At 43.3% G+C, this 18,055-nt stretch overlaps 1 protein-coding gene across 3 annotated transcripts in view; it reads right to left on the bottom strand.

Annotated features, from left to right (window-relative positions):
• The window catches only part of mynn (myoneurin), a 103,258-nt gene that overhangs the window by 49,531 nt on the left and 35,672 nt on the right, over positions 1–18,055 (bottom strand). For all 3 annotated transcript variants that reach the window (XM_073041747.1, XM_073041748.1, XM_073041749.1), the window contains exons 3-5: positions 9,862–10,633; positions 2,311–2,551; positions 1,353–1,512 (exon numbers count right to left, since the gene is read on the bottom strand). In XM_073041747.1, coding sequence (XP_072897848.1) covers positions 1,353–1,512; positions 2,311–2,551; positions 9,862–10,633 — 1,173 coding nt within the window. The remainder of the gene's footprint in view (positions 1–1,352; positions 1,513–2,310; positions 2,552–9,861; positions 10,634–18,055) is intronic.

The following is an 18,055-nucleotide window of genomic DNA, read 5'->3' as shown; positions in this document are numbered from 1 at the left end:
CGTCAGGTCTATATGGACTTTAGCAAAGCATTTGACAAGGTCCCCCATGACAGACTCATCCAGAAAGTCATGAGGCATAGGATAAGTGAATCCTTGGCTGTTTGGATAAAAAAATTGGCTTCAAGGAAGAAAGCAGAGGGTAGTTCTGGAAGGAAAGTATTCTGCCTGGAGGTCGGTGTCTAGTGGAGTGCCGCAGGGATCTGTCCTGGGACCCTTGCTATTTGTGATTTTTATAAATTACCTGGATGTAGAGGCGGAAGGATGGGTGAAAAAGTTTGCGGATGACACGAAGATTGAAGGAGTTATGGATGGAGCTGCAGGTTGTTGAAGGTTACAAGAGGATATAGACAGGCTGCAGAGTTGGACAGAAAAATGGCAGATGGAGTTCAATCCGGATAAGTGTGAGGTGATGCATTTTGGAAGGACAAACCAGAAGACTGAGTACAGGATTAATCGTCAGTTTCTTAAGGGTGTGGATGTACAAAGGGACCTTGGGGTTCAAATCCATACATCCCTCAAGGTCGCTGCACAGTTTGATAGGGTAGTTAAGAAGGCCTATGGGATGCTAGGCTTCATTAACAGGGGTATTGAGTTCAAGAGTAGAGAGGTCATGTTGCAACTCTACAAATCTCTGGTGAGACCACACTTAGAGTATTGTGTTCGATTCTGGTCACCTCATTACAGGAAGGATGTGTTTACCAGGATGTTGCCTGGTTTGGAAAACAAGTCATATGAAGCAAGATTAGCAGAGCTGGGACTTTTCTCTTTGGAGCGTAGAAGAATGAGAGGGGACTTGATAGAGGTCTACAAGATTATGAGAGGCATAGATAGGGTGGATAGTCAGTACCTGTTTCCCAGGGCACCAATAGCGAACACCAGAGGGCATATGTACAAAATTAAGGGAGGGAAGTTTAGGGGAGACATCAGGGGTAAAAGTTTTTTACACAGAGGGTTGTGAGTGCCTGGAATGACTTGCCAGGGATGGTGGTGCAGGCTAAAACATTAGGGGTATTTAAGAGCCTCTTGGACAGGCACATGGATGAAAGAAAAATGGAGGGTTATGGGGTAGTGTGGGTTTAGTATTTTTTTAAGGATTATATGGGTCGGCACAACATGGAGGGCTGAAGGGCCTGTACTGTGCTGTAGTGTTCTATGGTTTCTAAATCTCTTCCAAACCAACTGTTCAAATTAGTAGTCTATTGATATATATTTCTTCATGCATTAATAAATTTTAATTCCCAAAACAACAGAGAGTATCCCAGATACCATTTAATAAAGAACAAGAGAAATTCAGCATCTCTGCTGATCGACGACAGTAAGTTGCTTCACATGAGGTGTAAAACATCCATTACCTGGCATGGATTTTCAGATTACTGGAAGTTGCAAACTGCAAGTTGCAAACGTCACAGGAGTATGGCTTTTTCTCTCCATGATGCATGCGATTGTGGAAGACCAGCTGACATTTCTGAGCAAAGCTTTTATCACACGTGTCACACTGATAGGGCTTCTCACCTGTAACAGGTTACAGCATAAAGACAGTCAGCAACCAGCACATATAGAAACACAAGAGATTCTGCAAAATACACAAAATACTTGAAGAACTCAGCAGATCAGGCAGCATCTATAGAAATGAATAAATACAATATTCCAAGTGTGGTCTCACAAGTACCTTATAGAGCCTCAACATTACATCCCTGCTCTTATATTCTATACCTCTAGAAATGAATGCAGCGAGTTCTACTCCTGTACCGAATAAAGTTGCCACTGAGTGTATGCATCAGTATTATACTCTGGTGTAACCATGACAGATTCGTAGGAGTTACTCCAGCAAGTTTAATGCAGTTATATCTGTCCCTACCAGTGCTGTCTCCAGAATAATACAGTGACAGTTCTCCACCGATCCTGTACAACTGGGTGTACTCTGCTTTTGAAGAGCTGGCACTAAAATACCACAACCCATGTTTATTTATTTAGAGATATAGGTTGGAACAGGCCCTTTTGGTCCTTCGAATTGCACCGCCCAACAATGATTTAACCCTAGACTAGTTGCAGGACAATTTACAAATACCTAACAAGTGTGTCTTTGGACTGTGAGGGAAAACCAGGAACATCCAGAGGAAAACCATGTAGTCAAGGGGAGGACATACAAATTCCTTACTGCAATTGATGGGATTGAATTCCCGACTCTGACATCCCAAGATTTAAGAGTATCACGCTATCCAATGTGCTACCATGCAGTCAGCTACTGCAAACCTAGTGACAATAACAAATCAATTAGTATTGTACAAATCCCGTTTCAATGCTGCCCACCTGTATGTGTGCGGACGTGAGTTTTCAGCTGGTTACACTGAGTGAATGCTTTCGCACAGAGCTGACACACGTATGGCTTCAGTCCTTTGTGAATCCTCATATGTCGCCGCAGGCTGCTGGCTTCAGAAAACATTTTCCCACACATGTTACACATCGGCTTCATTTTCAACTGCTTCCCATTGCCTTCTCTATCGTCTGGAGATTCAGCACAGCCATCGGCAGCCAGTAACTTTGATTTCCTCTTCACACATAGAACACAAGACAAAGCACACAGTACAGCACAGGAAAAGACCTTTCAGCCCACAATGTTGTGCTGAACCAATTAAATTAGTCATCAATAGGCCAACCAATCTCATCTGCTAAAACAATGTCCATATCCTTTCACTTTCCTTACATTCATGTGTCTATCTAAATACCTTTTAAATGTCTCTAATGTAACTGCCTCTACCACCATCCCAGGCAGTGCATTAAAGACAACCACTACTCTCTGAGTAAAAAAAAGAACTAGCTCCTTACATCTCCTTTGAAATTATCCCATCTCACCTCAAATAAATGCCCTTTGGTGTTAGGTATTTCAACCCTGGTAGAAAGATACTGTCTGTCTACCCTTTAACACCATAAAACCAGAAGATATAGGAGCAGAATTAGGCCATTGAGTCTACTTCCCTATTTCATCATGGCTGATTCATTCTTTCTCTCAGCCCCAGTCTCCTGCTTTCCTCTCATATCCCTTCATGCCCTGACTAATCAAGAATCTATCAACCTCTAAATATACCTAAAGACTTGGCCTCCACACCTAACTGTGGCAACAAATTCCATAGATTCATCACACTATAGCGAAAAAAATTCCTTCTCATCTCTGTTCTAAAAGGATGCCCTTCTATTCTGAGGCTGTCCCCTTTGGTCTGAGACTCTGTCACCATTGGAAACATCCTACCCACAATCACTCTCTAATACCTTACACTATTCAATAAGTTTCAATTAGGTCACCCTTCATTCTTCTGAATTCCAGTGAATAGCCCAGACCCAGCAAACACTCTTCATATTATAAGTCATTCATCTTAAAATCATTTTTGTGAACCTCCTTTGAACCCTCTCCAGTGTCAGCACATCCTTGCTAAGATAAGGGGCTCAAAACTATTCAAAATATTCCAAGTTGCTTTATGAAGCGTCCTTGCTTTTGTATACTAGCGGTAGTTCTCTTGAAATGAATGTTAACATCGCATTTGCCTTGGTCACCATATATATTACAACACCCAACCTAAGATGGCTTTTCTCCAAGTAGGCTCAAGCAAAAGCTGCTCTAAAAAGCCATCTCATAGGCATTCAACGAATTCCTTCTCTTGCGATCTGACGCCAACCTGATTTTCCCTATTCCTATGAACATTGAAGTAACCTATTACAATTGTGTCATTACCTTTATTACATGCCTTTTCCAGTCTCCTTTGGAACCTCAACCCCACATCTTCACTACTATTTGGAGACCTATATATGATTACCATAATGTATTTTTTTACCCTTGTAGTTTCTTAATTGCAGCCACAAAGATTCAACATTCTCTGACCCTTTGTCACCTCTTTCTAAAGATGTAATTTCATCTCTTGCCAACAAAACCACACCACCGCCTATTCTTCCTGTCTGTCAGGCAAGATTTTCCCTTGAGGATACAATGCTGACTATAGCCTATTTTATCATGTGCCTCCAAGTACCCCGAAACTACATCCTTAACAATTGACTCCATCATATTCCCAACACTGAGGTCAGACTAACTGGCCTATAATTTCCTTTCATCTGCCTCTTGCCCTTTTGAAAAATGGAGTGACATTTGCAATTTTCCATTCCTCTGGAACCATGTGAGAGTTAACTGATTCTTGAAAGATCCTTACTAATGCCTCCACAATCTCTTCAGCCACCTCTTTCACAATCTGGTAGAAATAACTTATCTCCCTTCAGACCTTTCAATTTCACAAGAACCTTCTCCTGAGTAGTAGCAACTTCACACAACTCTGCCCCTTTACACTCTTGAACTTACAGCATATTGCTGGTGTCTTCCACAGTGAGGAATGATGCAAGACACTTTTTCAGTTCATCCCCCATTCCTGTCTCTGCATGATCATTTTCCAGCAGTCCGATATTCACTCTCACCTCTTTTACACTTCATGTATCTGAAGAAACTTTTGGTATCCTCTTTAATATTATTGGTTAGTTTACATTCACATTCCATCTTTTCCTTCTTCATTACTTTTTTAGTTGCCTTCTGTTGGTTATTAAAAGCTTCCCAATCCTCTAACGTCCCAATAATTTTTGTTCTATTATATGTCCTATTATGTTGGCTTTGACTTCTTTGTTACCCACGGTTGTGTCCTCATGACTTGAGAATATTTCTTCCTCTTTGGGATGTATATATCCTCTGCCTTCTGAATTGTTTCCAGAAATTCCAGCCGTTGCTTCTCTATCATCTTCCCTGCCAGTGTTCTTTTACAATCAGTTTTGGCCAGCTCCTCTCTCACATCTCTGTAATTCCCTTTACTCCATCATAATACTGATACATCTGACTAGCTTCTCCTTCTCAAATTGGAGGATGAACTTATATAATGATCATTGCCTCCTAAGGGTAAATGATTCCCATCAGTCTTTTTAACCTTGCACTTTCTCAGCTCTAACCACAATGATTCAACACCTTCCAACCGTATGTCTCCTCTTTCTAATGTTTTGATTTTCTTTTACCAACTAAACCACACCAACCCCTCTGTCTACCTGTCTGTCCTTTTTACATAATGTGTATCCTTGCACATTAAGCTCCCACACATTTCAGCCACAATTCAATGATACCAATGTCATACTCTATAAGATCGTTTGGACATGACCTGCCATGCACAATGCCATGCTGACTATCTTTAATCAGACCATGTCTGTCCAAATACTTATATCGGCCTATAATTTCCTTGTTTACGTTTCGAGTCCTTTTTAAACAGCAGAACAACATTGGCTATCGTCCAATCTTCTGGTACCTCATCTTTCACTTAGGATGATTTAAATATCTCTACTAAAGACCCGGCAATTTCTGCACCTGCGTTCCATATGGTCCGAGGGAACATCTTGTCAGGCTCTGGGGATTTATCCAACCTGATTTGCCTCAGGGTAGCAAACACTGCCTGCTCTGAAATCTGTACAGGGTCCACAAAGTTGATGCAGCTTTGTCTCACTTCCATAGACTCTGTGTCTGTCTCCCAAGTAAATACAGATGCAAAAGAATTATTTAAGATCTCCTCTATCTATTTTGACTCCACACATGGATTACCATTCTGATCTTTCAGAGGACCAACTATGTCCCATGTAATTATTTTGCTCTTAACATATCTGTAGAATCCTTTAGGATTCTCCATTAGCTTGACTGCTAGGGCAACCTCGTGCCCTGTTTTAGCCCTCCTGATTTATTTAGAACCATAGAACACTACAGCACAGAAAACAGGCCATTCTAGTCTGTGTTGAAACCTAATTCCACTAGTCCCATTGATCTTCACCCAGTCCATTTCTTAAGTGTTCTCTTGCATTTCTTATATTCCATAAGCAAACTTGTTCCTGCCTGCCTATATATGCTGTGCACATCCTTTGTTTTTTTAACCAGAGCCTCAATCTCTCTTGAAAACTAAGGTTCCCTAAACCTGTTATATTTTACCTTTAATTCTGACAGGCACATACAAGCTTTGCACTCTTGAAATTTCATTTTTAAAGGCCTCCCACTTAACAAGTACACCTTTGCTAGAAAATAGCTTTTTCCAATCCACACTTGCCAGATCCTTTCTGATACCATCAAAATTGGATTTTCTCCAATTTAGAATCTTAACCTGCGGACCACACCAATCTCTTTCCCTATTTACTTTGAAATTAATAGCACTAAGATCACTAGATGCCAAACATTCCCCTACACAAATTCTGTCATCTACCCTGTCTCATCCCCTAATAACAGATCAAGTATTGTATACCTCTGAAACAACAGAACACTGAAATATTGAGCTGACCCAGTCCTGCCCCTCCTGCAACCAAGTCTCACTAATGTCTACAATATCATAATTCCATATGCTGATCCTTGCCCTGAGCTCATCTATCTTTCCCACAATACTTCTTGTATTGAAATATATTCAGCTCTAGACATTAGTCACACCATGCTCAACATTTTGATTCATGACTTTATCTGAAGTCTTAACAACATATGTCTCCACAACTTCTTCACTATTTGTTCTAGTACTGGTTCCCATCCCCCTGCAACTCCATCTCTCCCCACATGCCCCACCCCGCAGCACCAGCAAATCTTCCCAACAGGATACTGATCCCCTCCAATTCAGGTGCAAACCGCCTCTTCCATACAGGTCCCACCTTCACTGGAAGAGAGCCCAATGATCCAAAATCTGACGCCCTCCCTCCTACACCAACTGCTTAGTCATGTGTTAAAACTGTATGCTCTTTCTATTTCTGGTCTCACTAGCACATGTCACAGGCGGTAATTCAGAAACATCAACACTGGCTGTCCTGCCCTTTAACTTAGCACCTAACTCCCTGAACTCCCTTTGTAGAACCTCAGCACTCCTCCTACCTATGTCATTGGTATTTATGTGGACCCATAAGGTGACCGATTCCCATATGATTGTGGGAATCATATACAGGCCTCCAAATAGTAGCCAAGATGTGGGGTTGAGATTGCAAAGGGAGCTGAAAATAAGGGTAATGACACAATTGAAATGGGGGGCTCAATATGCAAGGGCATTGGGAAAATCAGGTTGGGGTTGCATCACAAGACAGGGAATTTGTTGAATGCCTACAAGATGGCTTTTTAGAGCAGCTTGTACTTGAGCCTACTCGGAGAAAGGCCATCGTAGATTGGATGTTGCTTAATAACATTCGACAGCTCAGCTTATTAGACAGCTTAATGTAAAGGAACCCTTAGGAGGCAGCCATCATAATATGATTGAATTCACACTGTAATTCGAGAGGAAGAAGCATAAGTCAGATGTATCAGTATTGCAATGGAACAAAGGGAATTATAGAGACATGAAAGAGGAGCTTGCCCAGGTGGATTGGAGGGGGGATACAGGTGGAGATGATGGCAGAGCAGAGATGGCTGAAGGGAAAAGATGAAATATGAGGGCAGACTAGCCAATAATATGAAGCAGGATACCAAAAGTATTTTTGAAGTATATAAAGAGTAAATGGACGTGAGAGTTGATATTGGACCAGTGGAAATTGATGCTGGTGAGGGAGTAAAGGCGGACAAAGTAATGCTAGATGAACTTAATGAGTACTTTGCATATGTCATCACTGTGGATCACACTATCAGTGTGCCACAGGCCTGTGAGTGTCAGGGAGCAGGAGTGAGTGCCATTGCTATTACAAAGGAAAAAGTGCTAAGCAAACTCAGAGGTCCTAAGGTGAAAAAGTCACCTGGACCAGATGGACTACATCTCAAAGTCCTGAGAGAGGTTGCTGAAGAGGTAACGGATACATTGGTCATGATCTTTCAAGAATAACTTGATTCTGGCATGGTCATGGAGGACTGGAAGAGTTCAAATGTCATTCCACTCTTTAAGAGAGGAAGGCAAAAGAAAGGAAACTATAGACCAGTTACCCTAACCTCAATGTTAGGAAGGTGTTGGAGTCTATTATTAAGGATGAGGTTTCAGGGTACTTGGAGACTAATGATAAAATAAGTCAAAGTCGGCATGGTTTCTGTAAAGGGAAATCTTTCCTGACAAATCTGATAGAATTCTTCGAGGAAGTTACAAGCAGGGTGGTGGATAAAGGAGAGGCAGTGGATGTAATTTACTTGGATTTTCAGAAAGCGTTTGATGAAGTGCCACATGTGAGGCAACTTAACGATAAAACCCTATGGTGTTATAGGAAAGATACTGGCATGGATAGTAGAATGGCTGACAGGTAGGAGACAGTTAGTGGGAATAAAAGGGGCCTTTTCTGGTTGTCTGCCAGTGACTAGTGGTGTTCCTCAGGGGTCACTATTGGGACCACTACTTTTCACATTGTTTGTCAATGATTTAGATAATGGAATTGATGGCTTCGTGGCAAAGTTTGCGGTTGATATGAAGATAGTTGGAGGGGTGGGTAGTGCTGAGAAAACAATGTGATTGCAGCAGGTCTTGGATAAATTGGGAGAATGCGCAAAAAAGTGGCAGTGGAATACAGTGCTGGGAAATGTATGATAATGCATTTTAGTAAAAGGAGCAACAGTGTGGACAATTATCTAAATGGGGAGAAGATTCAAACATCAGAGATACAGAGGGACTTAGGAGTCCTCGTGCAAGACTCCCAGAGCATTAATTTACAGGTAGAGTGTGTGGTAAAGAAGACAAATGCAATGTTGGCATTTATTTCAAGGGGAATAGAATATAAAAGCAAGGAGATAATGCCGAGCCTTTATAAGACACTAGTCAGGCTGCACTTGGAGTATTATCAACAGTTATATCAGAAAGGATGTGTTGTCATTGGAGAGAGTCCAGAGGAGGTTCACAAGGATGAATCTGGGAATGAAAGGGTTAACATGTGAGGAGCATTTCACAGTTTTGGGCCTGTACTCACTGGTATTTAGAAAATGAGTGGGGATCTCATTGAAACCTGCCGACTGTTGAGAGGACTAGGTAGGGTGAATGTGGAGAGGATGGTGGGGGTATTCAGAACTAAAGGGCAGAGCCTCAAAATTCAGGGGTGACCTTTTAGAACTGAGGAAAAGATGACATTTTTTTTTAGCAAGAGAACAGTGAAAATGTGTAATGCTTTGCCACAGCCTTGGGTGGAAGCCAAGTCTGTGGCTAAATTGATTGTTTCCTGACTGGTCAGGCATCAAAGGATATAGCGAGAAGGCAGGTTTATGGGGTTCAGTGGGATCCAGGATCAGCCATGATGGCAGAGCAGACTTGATGGGCTGAAAAGCCCAATTCTGCTCTTATGGTCTATTGGAACATGACCTCTGGCTGCTCACCGTCCCATATAGGACTCAATCGAAGAAATCCCGGATTCTAGCACCCAGGAGGCAACATATCATCTGAGAATCCCATCCACAGAACCTCCATTCTGCTCCCACAACTAAGGAATACGTTATCACCACCTGCTTGCCTCTGCTCTCCTCTTCCCTTCTGCGTCACAGAGCCTAGTACTGATCCATGCATAACAAGACGAGTCACAGATTTCCAGCTAGAATAGTCACTTTGACCACAATCCTCTGTCTTCAATGGACAGGCCAATTCTGAATCCAAACGGCGAATTCACCAATGATCCCATACATCTTAATCTTCTGGATAAACCTACAATGAGGACTTTGTCAAACGCCTGACTAAAATCCATGTAGATAACATCCACAGCTCTATCTTCATCGATCACCTTTGTCACCTCATCAAAATATTCAATCATGTTAGTGAGACACAACTTGCCCCGCAGAAAGCCATGCTAGCTCTCCCTGATTATGCCATGGTTTTTCAAATTCTCATATATCCTACCTCTAAGAATTATTTCCAGTAACTTTCATACTAGTGATGTGAAACTCACCGGTCTATAGTTTCCAGGATTATCCCTAGTTCCCTTCTTGAACAACGGAACAACATTAGCTACTCGCCAGTCTTCCGGGACCTCGCCTGTGGCTAGAGTGGACACGAAGATATTGGTCAAGGCCCCAGCAATCACTTCTCTTGCCTCTCTCAATAATGTGTCATTTCGCTGCAAGCACCTCCGATTTTGCTTCCCATTTGTTTTCTGAACAGTTTCACTTTCAGGTGAAACATTTTGATCATCATTACACAAGACCGACTGAGACACAGAGTCTGAAGTGTGGAGAGGGGTGGTTGTATCTAACTGTGGTGCACTCTCATTTATTCTCCTCTCTATTTTCCTTTGAGTGCAGCCACTTGTTTGTCTTATTCTTCTAAACTTTCTCTCACTGCTGGCACTGACATTGTTAACCTGCAGAACAAAGCTTGTGCTAGTCTTCGGTTTCTTTGTATCGGCGTTCCCTGACAATCTGTCCATACTTTTAGACTGTAACTGTAATTCCTCTATTTTGTGCTCAGAGTCAGGATCTGAAGCAGGAAGTGTCACTTCTCCACAGCTGAGCACTGTCTCTGGTCCCTGCTGTTCAATGTCCATCTTTGTCCCAGCAGAGCTTAAACAGCAACTTGGCTCCGTATTCCCCTGTGCATCAGATAATGCTTTTATGTCACTATTCGAGTTAATCACAATCGATTCCAGCTTTGCTTTGCATATGCTCACCACATCCTCCATCTGCAGGTAGGCGGCAGCCGCATGGATGACAGCAGCGTTAGACCTGTCAACACAACATCATGATAGCTCACAAAGTAGTAATGACCACTCAGGGACAAGCCACAGAGAACACATAGCACTCAAGTCATAAAAACTGTGTCACTCAGGGACAAGCCACAAATAACGCACAGTAGTGATGACAGCCTCTCAGGGATGAGCTAAACAGAACACTATCTTAAATTTGGTGGTGCATAATAACCTTATTAGGAGCTGAATGTAAAGGAACCCTTAGGAGACAGTGATCATAATATAATTGAATTCATACTGCAATTTGAGAGGGAATATCTCCTCCTTGCTGACGATCAACACTGGTGCACCTCAGGGGAGTGTACTTAGCCCACTGCTTGACTCTCTCTATATCCATAATTGTGTGGCTAGGCATAGCTCAAATACCATCTATAAATTTGCTGATGATACAACCATTGCTGGTAGAGTCACAGATGAAGATGAGACAGCATACGGGAGTGAGATACACCAACTAGTGATATGGTGTTGCAGCAACAACCTCTTGCACTCAACATCTGTAAGACGAAAGAGCTGATTGTGGACTTCAGGAAGGGTAAGATGAAGGAACACATGCCAATCATCATAGAGGGATCTGATGTGGAGAGAGTGAGTAGTTTCAAGTTCCTGGGTGTCAAGATCTCTGAAGACCTAATCTGGTCCCAATATATCGATGCAGCTATAAAGAACTCAGGAGCAGAACCGTGGATGAACCATGTGAGAATAGGACCAATCAGGTGCGACAGTGGAAATGTTTACATGGAGTTGGAGGAGGTAGCAGTGGTACTCAATGAATACTTTGCTTCAGTATTCACCAGGGAATGGTGAATACTGAAAGCAAAAAAGACCTTGGCAATTGTGGGGGTGACTTACTGCAAACTGAAATGCTTGAGCATACAGGCATAAAGAAAGAGGATATCCTGGAGCTTTAGAAAAGCATTATGTTAAGTAAGTCACCGTGACCAAATGAGACATACCATAGGCTACTGTAGGAAGTGAGGGAGGAGATTGCTGAACCTCTTGCGATGACCTTTGCATCATCAATAGAGACGGGAGAAGTACCGGATAATTGGAGGGTTGTAAATGTTGTTTCCTTTTTCAAGAAAGGGAGCAAAGGTAACCCAGGAAATTATAGACCAGTGAGTCTGACTTCAGTGGTGGGCAAGTTGTTGGAGAAGATCCTGAGAGACAGGATTTATGAGCAATTGGAGAGACATAATCTGATTAGGGATAGTCACCATGGCTTTGTTAAGGACAGGTCATGCCTTGCGAGCCTGATTGAATTCTCTGAGGATGTAACAAAACACATTGTTTAAGGTAGAGCAGTGGATGTAGTGTATATGGATTTCAGTAAGGCATTTGATAAGATTCCCCATGTGAGGCTCCTTCAGAAAGTAAGGAGGAATGGGATCCAAGGAGACCTTGCTTTGTGGATCCAGTATTGGCTTGCCCACATAAGGCAAAGTGGGGTGTAGATGGTTCATATTCTGCATGGAGTTCGGTGACCAGTGGTGTTCCGTAGGGATCTGTTCTGGGACCCGACCTCTTTGTGATTTTTATAAATGGCCTGAATAAAATAGTAGAAGGGTGGGTTAGTAAGTTTGCTGATGACACAAAGGTTGGGAGTGTTGTGGATTGTCTGGAGGGTTGTCAGAGGTTACAGTGGAGCATCAATAGGATGCAGAACTAGGCTGAGAAGTGGCAAATGAACTTCAACCCAGATAAGTGTGAAGTGGTTCATTTAGGTAGGTCAGATTTGAAGACAATATAATATCAATGGTAAGACTCTTGGCAGTGTGGAGGATCAGAGAGATCTTGGGGTCTGTGCCCATAGGATACTCAAAGCTGCTGCGCAGGTTGACAGTGTTGTTAAGAAGGGATATGGTGTGTTGGCATTCATCAATTGTGGGATTGAGTTCAAGAGCCATGAGGTAATGTTATAGCTATATAGGACCTTGGTCAGACCCCACTTGGAGTACTGTCAACACACACAAAATGCTGGTGGAACGCAGCAGGCAAGGCAGCATCTATATGAAGAAGTACAGTCGACATTTCGGGCCATGAACCTTCGTCAGGACTAACTGAAAGAAAAGATAGTAAGAGATTTGAAAGTGGGAGGGGGAAGGGGAGATCCGAAATGATAGGAGAAGACAGGAGGGGGTGGGGTGAAGCTAAGAGCTGGAAAGGTGATTGGCAAAAGGGATACAGAGCTGGAGAAGAGGGAGTATCATGGAACGGGAGGCCTGGGGAGAAAGAAAGGGGGAGGGGAGCACCAGAGGGACATGGAGAGTCTTGCCATCTTCAGAAGTTTTCTGATGACTCTGCCATAGTTGGATGCATCAGCAAGGGAGATGAGACTGAGTACAGGGCTACGGTGGGGAACTTCGTCACATGGTGTGAGCAGAATCATCTGCAGCTTAATGTGAAAAAGACTAAGGAGTTGGTAGTGGACCTGAGGAGGGCTAAGGCACCGCTGACCCGTTTCCATCCAAGGGGTCAGTGTGGACATGGTGGAGGATTACAAATACCTGGGGATACGAACTGACAATAAACTGGACTGGTCAAAGAACACTGAGGCTGTCTACAAGAAGGGTCAGAGCCGTCTCTACATCCTGAGGAGACTGAGGTCCTTTAACATCTGCCGGACAATGCTGAGGATGTTCTACGAGTTTGTGGTGGCCAGTGCTATCATGTTTGCTGTTGTGTGCTGGGGCAGCAGGCTGAGGGTAGCAGACACCAACAGAATCAACAAACTCATTCGTAAGGCCAGTGACGTTGTGGGAGTGGAACTGGACTCTCTGACGGTGGTGTCTGAAAAGAGGATGCTGTCCAAGTTGCATGCCATCTTGGACAATGTCTCCCATCCACTCAATAATGTACTGGTTAGGCACAGGAGTACATTCAGCCAGAGACTCATTCCACCGGGATGCAACACTGAGCGTCATAGGAAGTCATTCCTGCCTGTGGCCATCAAACTTTACAACTCCTCCCTGGGAGTGTCAGACACCCTGAGCCAATAGGCTGGTCCTGGACTTACTTCCACTTGGCATAATTTACTTATTATTATTTAATTATTTATGGTTTTACAAACCCCATTTCCAGAAAAGTTGGGATATTTTCCAAAATGCAATAAAAACAAAAATCTGTGATATGTTAATTCACGTGAACCTTTATTTAACTGACAAAAGTACAAAGAAAAGGTTTTCAATAGTTTTACTGACCAACTTAATTGCATTTTGTAAATATACAGAAATTTAGAATTTGATTGCTGCAACACACTCAACAAAAGTTGGGACAGAGTTAAAATAAGATTGAAAAGTGCACAGAATATTCAAGTAACACCGGTTTGGAAGACTCCACATTAAGCAGGCTAATTGGCAGCAGGTGAGGTATCATGACTGGGTATAAAAGTAGCGTCCATCAAAGGGTCAGTCTTTGCAAGCAAGGATGGATCGTGGCTCACCCCTTTGTGCCAAAATTCGTGAGAGAATTGTTAGTCAGTTCAAAAGGAACATTTCCCAACGCAAGATTGCAGAGAATTTAGGTCTTTCAACATCTACAGTACATAATATTGTGAAAAGATTCAGAGAATTCAGACATCTCTGTGCGTAAAGGGCAAGGTCAGAAACCACTGAATGCGCGTGATCTTCGAGCCCTCAGGCGGCACTGCCTAAGAAACCATCATGCTACTGTGACAATTATAGCCACCTGGGCTTGGGAGTACTTCAGAAAACCATTGTCACTTAACAGTCCATCGCTGCATCCAGAAATGCAACTTGAAACTGTATTACGCAAGGAGGAAGCCATACATCAACTCTATGCAGAAACACCAGCGAGTTCTCTGGGCCCCAGCTCATCTCAGATGGACTGAAAGACTGTGGAACTGTGTGCTGTGGTCAGATGAGTCCACATTTCAGCTACTTTTCGGAAAAAACGGGCGTCGAGTTCTCCATGCCAAAGATGAAAACGACCATCCTGATTGTTATCAGCGAAAGGTGCAAAAGCCAGCATCTGTGATGGTATGGGGGTGCATTAGTGCCCACGGCATGGGTGAGGTGCATTAGTGCTCACGGCATGGGTGAGTTGCATGTATGTGAAGGTATCATTGACTCTGAGGCGTATATTAGAATTTTAGAGAGACATATGTTGCCATCAAGGCGACGACTCTTCCCAGGACGTCCATGCTTATTTCAGCAGGACAATGCCAGACCACATTCTGCACGGGCTACAGCAGTGTGGCTTTGTAGACACAGAGTGCATGTGCTTGACTGGCCTGCTGCCAGTCCAGATCTATCTCCTATTGAAAATCAGACAACGGAGACCACGGACTGTTGAGCAGCTGAAGTCTTATATCAAGCAAGAATGGACAAAATTTCCAATTGCAAATCTACTACAATTAGTATCCTCAGTTCCAAAATGATTAAAAAGTGTTATTAAAAGGAAAGGTGATGTCACACAATGGTAAACATGCCTCTATCCCAACTTTTGTTGAGTGTGTTGCAGCCATCAAATTCTAAATTTGTGTATATTTACAAAATACAAGTTGGTCAGTAAAACTATTGAAAAACTTTTCTTTGTACTTTTGTCAGTTAAATAAAGGTTCACGTGAATTAACATATCACAGATTTTTGTTTTTATTGCATTTTGGAAAATATCCCAACTTTTCTGGAAATGGGGTTTGTATATTGCTATATTTCTACACTATTCTTGGTTGGTGCGACTGTAACGAAACCCAACTTCCCTCGGGATCAATAAAGTACGTCTGTCTGTCAGAGAACAGGCAAGGAGTGATTGTGAGAGGGACAGAGAGAGAAAGAGGAGGAGAGAAAAAGGGGGGGAGGGAGGAATAATTAATAAATAAATAAGGGATGGGGTAAGAAGGGGAGGAGGGGCATTAATGGAAGTTAGAGAATGCCATCAGGTTGGAGGCTACCCAGGCTACCCAGATAAGGTGTTGTTCCTCCAACCTGAGTGTGGCTTCATCTTGACAGTAGAGGAGGCCATGGATAGACATATCAGAATGGGAATGGGCCGTGGAATTAAAATGTGTGGCCACTGGGAGATCCTGCCTTCTCTGGTAGACAGCGCGTAGGTGTTCAGTGAAACGGTCTCCCAGTCTGCGTCGGGTCTCACCAATATATAGAAGGCTGCAGTATACCACACCAGCCGACTCACAGGTGAAGAGTCGCCTCACCTGGAACGACTGTCTGGGGCCCTGAATGGTGGTGAGGGAGGAAGTGTAAGGGCAGGTGTAGCACTTGTTCCGCTTACAAGGATAAGTGCCAGGAGGGAGATCGATGGGAAGGGATTTGGGGGGGGGGGGGGGGAACGAATGGAAAAGGAAGTCACGTAGGGAGCGATCTGAGTGGAAAGCAGAAGGGGGGGGGAGGGAAAGATGTGCTTGGTAGTGGGATCCCGTTGGAGGTGGCGGAAGTTACAGAGAATTATATGTTGGACCCGGAGGTTGGTGGGGTGGTACATGAGGACAAGGGGAACCCTATCCCGTGTGGGGTGGCAGGAGGATGGGGTGAGAGTGCATGAAATGGGAGAGATGTGTCTGAGAGCAGACTTGATGGTGGAGGAAGGGAAGCCCCTTTCTTTTAAAAAAAGAGTACTTGGAGTACTGCGTACAGTGCTGGTCACCTCACCACAGGAAGGATGTGGATACTATAGAGAGTGCAGAGAAGATTTACAAGGATGCTGCCTGGATTGGAGGGCATATCTTATGAGAATAGGTTGAATGAACTTGGCTTTTTCTCCTTGGAGCGAAGGAGGATGAGGGGTAACCTGATAGAGGTATGTAAGATGATGAGGGGCATTGATCAGGCAGATAGCCAGAGGCTTCTTCTCAGGGCTGAAATAGCAAAGAAGGGGCATAGATTTATGGTGCTTGGAAAAAGGTACCGAGGGATATCAGGGCTAAGTTTTTCACAGAGAGAGTAGCGGGTGCGTGGAAGCAGATACAATAGGATCTTTTAAGAGCCTCTTAGAGAGCAACATGGAGCTTAGTAAAATAGTGGGCTCTGTGCTAGGGAAAGTCTCGGCAGTCTCTAGAGTAGGTTACGTGGTCGGCACAACATTGTGGGCCAAACAAAGGGCCAGTAATGTGCTGCAGATTTCTATGTTCTATGTAAGAAGGTAAGACAGCAACTATACTTCATTAGGAGTTTGAAGAGATTTAGTATATCAACAAAAACACTCAAAAACTTCTGTAGATGTATCATGGAGAGCATTCTGACAGGCTGCATCGCTGTCTGGTATGGAGGGGCTACTGCACAGGACCGAGAGAAGCTGTAGAGGGTTGTAAATTTAGCTGGCTCCATCTTGGGTACTAGCCTACAAAGTATCCAGGACATCTTCAAGGAGTGCTGTCTCAGAAAGGCAGCATCCATTATTAAGGACCTCCAGCACCCAGGGCATGCCCTTTTCTCACTGCTTCATCAGGCAGCAGATACAGAAGCATGAAGGCACACACTCAGTGCTTCAAGAACAGAATCAGAATCAGGTCTATTATCACTGGCATGTGACATGAAATTTGTTAACTTAGCAGCAGCAGTTCAATGCAATACATAACCTAGCAGAGAGAGAGAAAAAATAACAATAATAAACAAACAAGAAAATCAAATACATATATTGAATAGATTATTTAAAAAATGTGCAAAAACAGAAATACTGTATATTAAGAAGACTGAGATAGTGTCCATTCAGGAATCACATGGCAGCAGGGATGAAGCTGTTCCTGAATCGCTGAGTGTGCATTCAAGCTTCTCTATCTCCTAACTGATGGTAACATTGAGAAAAGGGCATGCCCTGGGTGCTGGAGGTCCTTAATAATGGACACTGCTTTTTTGAGACACCGCTCCCTAAAGATGTCCTGAGTACTTTGTAGGCTAGTGCCCAAGATGGAGCTGACTAGATTTACAACCTTACATAGAAACATAGAAAACCTACTGCACAATACAGGCCATTCGGCCCACAAAGCTGTGCCGAACATGTCACTATCTTAGAACTACCTAGGCTTTACCCATAGCCCTCTTTTTTCTGAGCTCCATGTAGCCATCCAGGAGACACTAAAAAGACCCTATTGTTTCCACCTCCACCACCGCTGCCGGCAGCCCATTCCACACACTCACCACTCTCTGTATAAAAAACTTACATCTCCTCTGTACCTATTTCCAAGTACCTTAAAACTATGCCCTCTCGTGCTAGTTGTTTCAGCCCTGGGAAAAAGCCTCTGACTATCTACACGAACAATGCCTCTCATTATCTTGTTCACCTCTATCCGGTCACCTCTCATCCTCTGTTGCTCCAAGTCGTCATGTAAAGTCAAGTCACTTTTTATTGTCATTTCGACCATAACTGCTGGTACAGTGCACAGTAAAAATGAGACAACGTTTTTCAGGACCATGGTGCTACAAAAACT

The sequence above is a fragment of the Hemitrygon akajei genome, chromosome 3, assembly GCF_048418815.1.
Source record: "Hemitrygon akajei chromosome 3, sHemAka1.3, whole genome shotgun sequence".
Lineage (NCBI taxonomy): Eukaryota > Metazoa > Chordata > Chondrichthyes > Myliobatiformes > Dasyatidae > Hemitrygon > Hemitrygon akajei.
Note: the sequence above shows the minus strand (reverse complement) of the source record. Positions and strands in the feature narration are given on the sequence as shown.